Below are 7,850 nucleotides of genomic sequence, written 5' to 3' on the forward strand. Positions count from 1 at the left end.
CAGCTAATGGGATTCATATTTTAGCAACAAAACTGCATGATTCAGAACAACAGCTGCGTAATCATATGGAACTGAACAAACCTAGCATATTGGCAGACAAGTCACCATGCACTGACCTTCACTTCCGTGTCGCCCCCCAAAAAACAGACAAGAGCAGAGGAAGGGGAAAGTACTTTTTTCTCCACAGATTGTTAGAAAATTTACCTCTCATGCCTCGCAGTGGAAATGGATTTTTGGAGGGCAACGGTCATACCTCGCATTCCCTGGAGCCTGAGATGGTGTATGTGTAAGGTCCTGTCCCATTAACCAGCACATCCATAGTCTCTGAGTGTGAAGGCTTGTAGTCCACATAGTACTCTTGCAGTGGCGAGTTAAGGGAGCGCTCAGTCTCCCGTGCCTTTTTCTGACGCTTTTTAACAGCCGAGCGCTGCTGAAGCTGCTTAATGCTGCTGGGATAGCGCTTCCATGACACATAGATGACCAGGAGAATGATAGCCACAGATAAGAGGAGGGCCACGCTGCCAGCTATGATCTTATGGAAGGACACGTACTCTGTGTCTGGCAAGGGGATGGTGGGTGCGACCTCTGAAGTCAGAGTTGGGGAGACTGTCCTGTTCCACATCACCTCTGTATCCACCACAGGCTTTGTGGGAAGAGGCAGCAGCTCAGGGTGAAATGTAGTAGTCGTGGGTGATTTTGTGGAGGCGGGGGATGGCGTTGCTGTACAGATGTTATACGACTCCACAACATCCGTCACTTTCTCTCCCTGCGACTCCTTCGGGCCGGCACAAATCATGGTTGACTCCTTGTTACCCTTGAAGGCCTTAAGCCAAGCCACCAGAGGACATATGTTGGGGTTACAGTACCACAAATTACCAGCTAGACTGATGGTGGTGAGGGAGATCCAAGCCTCCGCCGTCTGCTGAGACACATTGCTGAGTTTGTTAGAGTCCAGATTAAGTGTCTGGAGATTTGGGAGGCATTGAAATGTACTTGGGTCCAGCACTTGGAGATCATTCCCCGATAGATCCAGCTTTTGCAAGGAAGTCCACATCCATGGCAGGCCCTGGGTCAGCACTTTGATACGGTTCCACTGTAAATAGAGTGCCCTCAGGTTCGTCAGGCGGGGGAAATGAGCGAAATTAATCTTTGAGAACTGGTTGTGCTCCAAATGAAGCTCGATGAGCTTAAGAAGGCCAGCGAAAGCATTACGCGTGAGGCTCCGTAGCCTGTTGTAGCCGATGTCCAGAAACTCCAGGTTACGGCAGTCAAGGAAAACTCGCATTGGAATGGTTTTTAAGGAATTTGACCTCAAGTGTAAACTGAGCAGTTTCCGTAGACCAAGGAACTGATAAGGCTGGAGAGTCTGCAGTTTATTGTAGGAAAGGTCAAGGTTGCGTAAATTAGGAATGTCATGGAAAGTATTGTTTTCCAGCTTTGTGACCTTATTTGAGCTCAGGATTAATTCTTTGAGCCTCCGTATCCCATGGAACGCCTGTCCATCCACGGCATTGATGTAATTATGGTCGAGGTAGAGCCAAACGAGTTGACTCAGCCCGGCAAACTGGTGGCTTCGCAGGTTCACCAAGCTGTTGTAGCGCAGGGAGAGGCCCTGCGTGCTCACAGACACGTTGCTCGGCACGTCGCGAAAGGCATTGGATTCGCAGTATATTATTTTCCCGTCACATCTACAGCTCTGGGGACAGGGGCGCTCGCGGATGCCGCTCGGAGCAGCGAGCAGCCAGGCGGGCACCACCGCTGCGAATACAAGCCATGTGAAAAGCACAGGAAGTCCTGCAGACACACAGAAAAGTGACACACAGTGAGTGCAAAAAAACAGAAAAAGACGAAGAATTATGCAAAAACTGTAAATAATTAAATTAAATTAAATCAAGGAACTATTGCTATTACTCATACTGCAAACTGATGCACTTGATAAGAGAGAGGGTTGTTTGTGGCTACTTCATTTGCATCCATGTGTTCATGGTTCTCTCACACACACATCCATTATCACAGTCAAATACATCTTAGATCATTTACAGAAATGTGATTGAGAGCCTTGTGCATCAGGTTAAAATCTGTCAAATAGTTAAATGCAGAGGCTCCTTCGCAGCCCCAGTGTCTGCAGTAATCATTTATAAACCATAGGAGGGGAAAAAATAAACTGAATTGAAACTGGAGAACGACTGAAGACTTTGCGCAGATTCCTCACACCAACAGTCTACATACCCATGTTTGCGCGGTGTCTGCTCCTCCTCATGCTTTACGGCTCCCTGTTGTCCCGAGTCCTCATGTTAAGACGAAGAAAATCGGCGTTCTTTTTTTTGTGTCCAGAAAGGTGGACACGAACCCAGGTCTCGCCCGTCCGTCCGCACGGGAAACGCACGATCTCCGCGCCGCAGCCAGGTTTCTCTTTGCGCACAGTCGCGCACCTGTCGGGAGACGAGAGCGACTCCAGAAGGTGCGCACATCAACCTCTGCCTGTAGCTTCTTCCCACGGTGCCGCACAACATGAGACTGAGCCCGAGGAGCACACGCGTGACTTGACTTCCTCCTCCTCGCTGGACGGACGCGCTCACTCTCCTGGGGTCTTGGAGAACGACATTGTTGCGCGTGTGTTCAGGGAAGGCTGTGGAACATTTAAAGAAAAAAGAAAAAAGAAAAACAGTCACCAATTGTTGAATATTTGTTGGGGAGGCAGCAAAAGAAACTAGAAACCGATCAAGAGACTTGAAACTGTGGTTCCGAACATGACAAGTTGGACGAATCCCGTTTTTAGACGTGGACAGTGGGTGGAAAAAGGCGCAGTCTGCTGCGGATTAGACCCGCTGACCGTGGCATCGAGAATAAATCAGTTGTGTAGCAACAGGAATGATGTTGGTGTAGGATTTACCCTGAGCTCGCTGCCGCTCGTTTGAGGAGGTCCGGTGCCCTCTACTGGTCAACGAGGGACTCTCAGCAGCCTCCACCATAAAGTAGACTTTATTGTCCTCAGGTACAGAGCCTGAATATCAATTAAAGCAGAGGCACGGGATGACTGTTTGCTCTGCATTTCAATATTTGTCAAGACACTCTGCCATTTTCACAGTGATGTCGACATCTCTGCAGCAATAATGGAGCGCTGTGGGATGTTTGACTTTTATTACCTTAAGTTTATTCACCAGAACACATTATTAGCAGAATCAGAAGTGCTCATACAGAATAGCCTTATCTAGGTTAGTTAAATAAGTCATTGCTATGATAATTCTTAATTCTAATTTGACTGTTTTTACTGGAATACTGATATTTCTTTAATTTACGCCTTATGAAAACGTTATACCACGTGTTGTCTTTGTAAAAGCTACTATTTTAAATCCGATAATAAGGGCACTGTTGCACAAAATGGTAAATGACAGTAAAAGTAAAACTCCCTCATAATTAACTTTATAATTGTTGTTTCATTCCCTGGGCATCAATTATCCACAAAATGTGTCATTATTATAATTCTGTATTCAATGTATTTGTCACTGTATCAGCAGATAATCAACATGGTCGTCACTAATGACTATTCTGTGCTCCAGATCCCTGCTGATTGTACTTTGGACCTGAAGGTCAACCTGTAATGGAAAGGTCAGCTTGTTAGGCCAAAAGTTTGTGTTACGTTACAGAAAATTTAAAAAATGCATAGAGTCAACTCACAGCAGAGGCAGATGCTGTACAATATTATAGAAAGAAGAGGAGAAAGCCAGCAATTATTCATTCCTTCCTTCTTCAAAACATCCTTTAAACATGAAGACATCTCTCACAGAACCAGATTTGGGGTGAAAGCAAAAAAAAAAAAAAGATGGCAGGCAAGAAGTGGGGGGGGGGGTGGGCAGAAAGGATGGAAGGTAGCAGTCGTAGGGACGGTTGTATTAGGTACTGTCAGAATCAGAGTAGTTTAAACGAGCATCACGTCATAATGTCAAATTTGTGTTATTCAGCAGTGGCATGAATCTAAAATTCAGTGATTCAGTGATCCACAAATTTGATTTGGCAGAGGTTTTATGTCGGATTCCCTTCCTAATGCAACCCCGTTTATCCAGGCGTGTAACCACCTCAAGGCAAACACTGGATGTGCCCCCCAGTGGCTGGGTTATTATTATCATTATAGCATCAGGTCTGGATCTGGTTCCTGCAGCCCTGGAGCCACATGCACCTGCAGAATGAGGACAGTGAGACAGACAGAGAGACAGAGGACATAAACAAGGGGAGAGAAAGAAGATGTTTAGTATCAGGTCTTCTTAAATTCCCTGACATGTGTTGAATATGTTTACAGTGTCCACTTATAATGAATAATATAATATAATGAATGAAATAATAATGAATGCTCAAAAACCTAAGAAGCTTCTCGAGTCATTGACGCACATTGACACTGATATGTTGCTCTGAGTAAACAAAGGCTGCTCTCAAGGCCTCATAATGAGACTTTGAGTCAGGGTCAAAATCATCACTTCTAATGAGTCCCTGTGCCTCTGTACTTAATGAGTAGTGTAATTAACGGGTAATGGATGTTAATGAACATTTGAGCTCAAACTGCAGATAGTTTATGTCAAAGAAATCAGGGGCAAGAAAAAAAATAAAGCTGCCGCATCTTTTACCTCAGTGGCAGACACTGATTTAATTCATGCTGTCAGATAATTACCTCACTGGGGTTGAAGGACAAGGCACAAATCTACTCTTCCTCTTATTTCTCTCTCTCTCACACACACACACACAGCACTGTACTGAATTGTGGTGAAGGTGACAGCGGTGAGAGAATGTTGGTCTGTCTGTTTGTCTGTCTGTCTGTACCTGAGTAAACAGTTTGCAGGGAAAGGGGACAGACTTTTCATTATTTTTGAAAATAAAAGCTAACTTAGACGCTGTTATTCAAAGTAAATAGAGAATCAAAACAAAACCTTTCTGCAATTGGCAGCTTCCTCACCTTCCTCACCAAAGGGAACAAATTAAATAAACTTGCTGTTACTATTGTTTTGTTTTAACCTCAATAAAACACAATGTCTACTAATACTTCGGTGTATATAGTCTGCTTCATTTGCTGATATTATGTTATTTAATTTGTGCTTGTTGTTTGTATTCATTGTTTTCATTTCCTTAACTTCCCTGGTGATTCACTATTTTCTGAAGAAATACAAAATACCCATATTGAGATACTAAAACATTTTTACAGAACACAGAGGCAGTTTACAGTTTGTTGGTGCAGCTGTGACATAAAGTGAGACCGATTTGGCAAATACAGTATGTGTTAACAAGAATGTAGTCCTAGTACAAGAGTGTAGTGTGTGTGTGTGTGTGTGTGTGTGTGTGTGTGTGTGTGTGTGTGTGTGTGTGTGTGTGTGTGTGTGTGTGTGTGTGTGCGTGTTTAATCATGTACTTCAATAGGCATGTAAATGTAATTTCATGCTGTTATGGGATATTACCTCAACTGGAAAGAAATAATAGATGCATTTAATCAACTCTAACTTAAAGTATTTTAATTAATTAGAAATACCACATCACTATCATTCATTTATTCTGTATGGAAATATTTGGACTATCGCATCAAAGTATAATTAAAAGCACAAACGTTATTATCTGTTGCACATTTTATGCAGTTGTTCTTCTTCGTGTTGAAGACCCACTTTCACTTTTCAATATTTAAGGTGGACTTTGAATGATCAAAGGATTTCACTACTTTTATTTTTTTTTTTCCTCTCAGTGCTAGAGCGTGTGCTTTGCCTGTACAAGATTGTGGGTTCAATCCCCACCATCTCCACCTTCCATGAACAGGAAATTAACTCTCAGCTGGATCAATCCTGGCCCTGTAGCGAGTTACCCGAGAAGTGCTGCTGCTCGGTGCTGCGCGACTGGTGTGTAACAATCATGTTTTAAATACAGAGGGCAGTAATTAGTGTGTGTGTGTGCAAAAAAAACAAGAAAGTAATCATAAACAATAATTATACTTTGCGATTCACTGACTCATTAATTAATTAACGATTGTCAAGTAAAGAATGAAATCCCCAGGATAAGAGAACGGCTCTCTGCTGTCACAAAAGCACAGTCAGACCATAAACAACAAAGGTATAACCCCACCATATGCACTCACCTCACTTTGCAAATAACTCAGTCACCAAATTGCTTCCTATGAAACTTTAATGACTGTCTGTGACTGACTGAGCCCTGAATAATAGAGCAAGTGAAGGACCTGCTTTTTGCAGCATAATGAATCCCACTGAAACAGGGTGTAGGGATGTATAAATAGCCAAATAATTAGGACAAAGAGAGACTTTAAACATCACTGAAGCAGGTTGTATTTACTCTGACCCTAGGCTTCTAAACTTTAATTACCCTGAAAATTGCTCGCACATAGAACCCCAGCAGCAGGTTCATATTTGTTGAGATAGATGCCTGGTCCCCAAACATCTGGCACTTTATGCCCCATTGTTGCTGTGACTCAAAAGAGAAAAGAAAATCCTGCATGCACCTGCATATCTTTGTTTTTGGAAATACGGCCTGTATATTGATTCTGCCTTGGTTATCGTAAAGTTGCGCCTCAGCATAAAAAATAAGATGGACCAAAGTCAAAGCCCTGAGGAGCCTCTTGACATTTCATGATTGAAAAGTGATTATTTATGTTCTCTTCTATTTTAAGTAACTATTTTTCCTTAAGTATCGCAACTCATTATCATTGTCTTAAACAGCAGCAGGGAGGCGTAAAAATACTCAGGTCTTTAATGAGAGAAAAGTTGTATTTACATTAAAAAAACACTATTGTTTCATAGGTTAACCGAGCATTGCTCTCTTTCCACAGAAGATGAAGACACCAAACCTTTACGTGGTAGTTAATGTTTTCATGCATTCTCATGAATAAGAAAAAAACACAATGCGAAGTCTTTGAGCACCAGTTGGTAATGTTTAAAGAAATGATAATGGACTCTTACATTTGAATCCACAGTCAAAGAAACAATACCTTATATTTTCCCGCAAAATCTCCTTTTTGCAATTTTACTTTTCATTCTGAAGTACAGTTTGTCCCAAACACACAGGTATGGATGCAGTGTAGAATATTATACGTAAGAAAAAACACTAATTTCACACTTTTACACACCTTCAGCAGGTCATTAAAACTCAGGAATTTACAGGAATCTATGGAAAATAAATCCATGTAATTAATTTGTTTTTCACCCATTCAGCCACCTGTTCACGGTTTAACTGAGATTTTACTGGTCAATTATGTGGTTATATAGGCATGGTTACAGTCATGCCATAAAATTCACATGTAAAGGATGTGACACTGTTTATTGTACATGAGCTTTGGTGAATGTCATGTACTTAACATTAAGGACAAATCAGAAGATATATATGACATGGACAACAACTAGAAAAAATCATTCACATCGACAATGTATCATATAAAGACATACAATTGATTTTTAAACAGCCCACACACAAAATGTGTGTATATAAAATATTTAAATGTTTTGGGGGGTTTTTACCACCGCATAGTGCACACAAATTATGAATTAAATTACACATCAATCATGTTAGTGAATGATTCATTAATTGCCGTCTCTCAATAAGGCAAACGCACACAACTGCATGTGTTTTAGCTTTGTAGCATTAGCTAGCATATAGCAACACCATGGGTCACAGACACGTTGTGAAGCAATAGCCCAAATGCTAACACATAGCACTAGTTCGATTAGCACAGACAATTATCCACACAGACATACAAAATTAACCACATTCTCAAATTAACACACTGTTAACACACTGTCACATACCTCCGGTTGATTTTAAACATTTTCTCAGAAGCGTGACGGCACATAATGATGATATATTCATGAAAT

The 7,850-nt window shown here is 41.7% G+C and overlaps 1 protein-coding gene across 1 annotated transcript; it reads right to left on the minus strand.

Annotated features, from left to right (window-relative positions):
- Positions 1-247: 247 nt before the first annotated feature.
- Positions 248-2,334, minus strand: LOC310938723 (leucine-rich repeat transmembrane neuronal protein 4; the record flags this gene model as incomplete). The annotated part of the gene is made up of 2 exons (XM_083903297.1): positions 2,230-2,334; positions 248-1,794 (listed from the first exon to the last, which is right to left on the minus strand). The coding sequence occupies exons 1-2, from the start codon at positions 2,258-2,260 to the stop codon at positions 248-250; spliced, it is 1,578 nt and encodes a 525-aa protein (XP_083759423.1). The 5' UTR covers positions 2,261-2,334.
- Between the last annotated feature and the right edge of the window lie 5,516 nt (positions 2,335-7,850).

The sequence above is a fragment of the Microchirus variegatus genome, assembly GCF_963457635.1.
Source record: "Microchirus variegatus genome assembly, chromosome: 16".
Classification (NCBI taxonomy): domain Eukaryota; kingdom Metazoa; phylum Chordata; class Actinopteri; order Pleuronectiformes; family Soleidae; genus Microchirus; species Microchirus variegatus.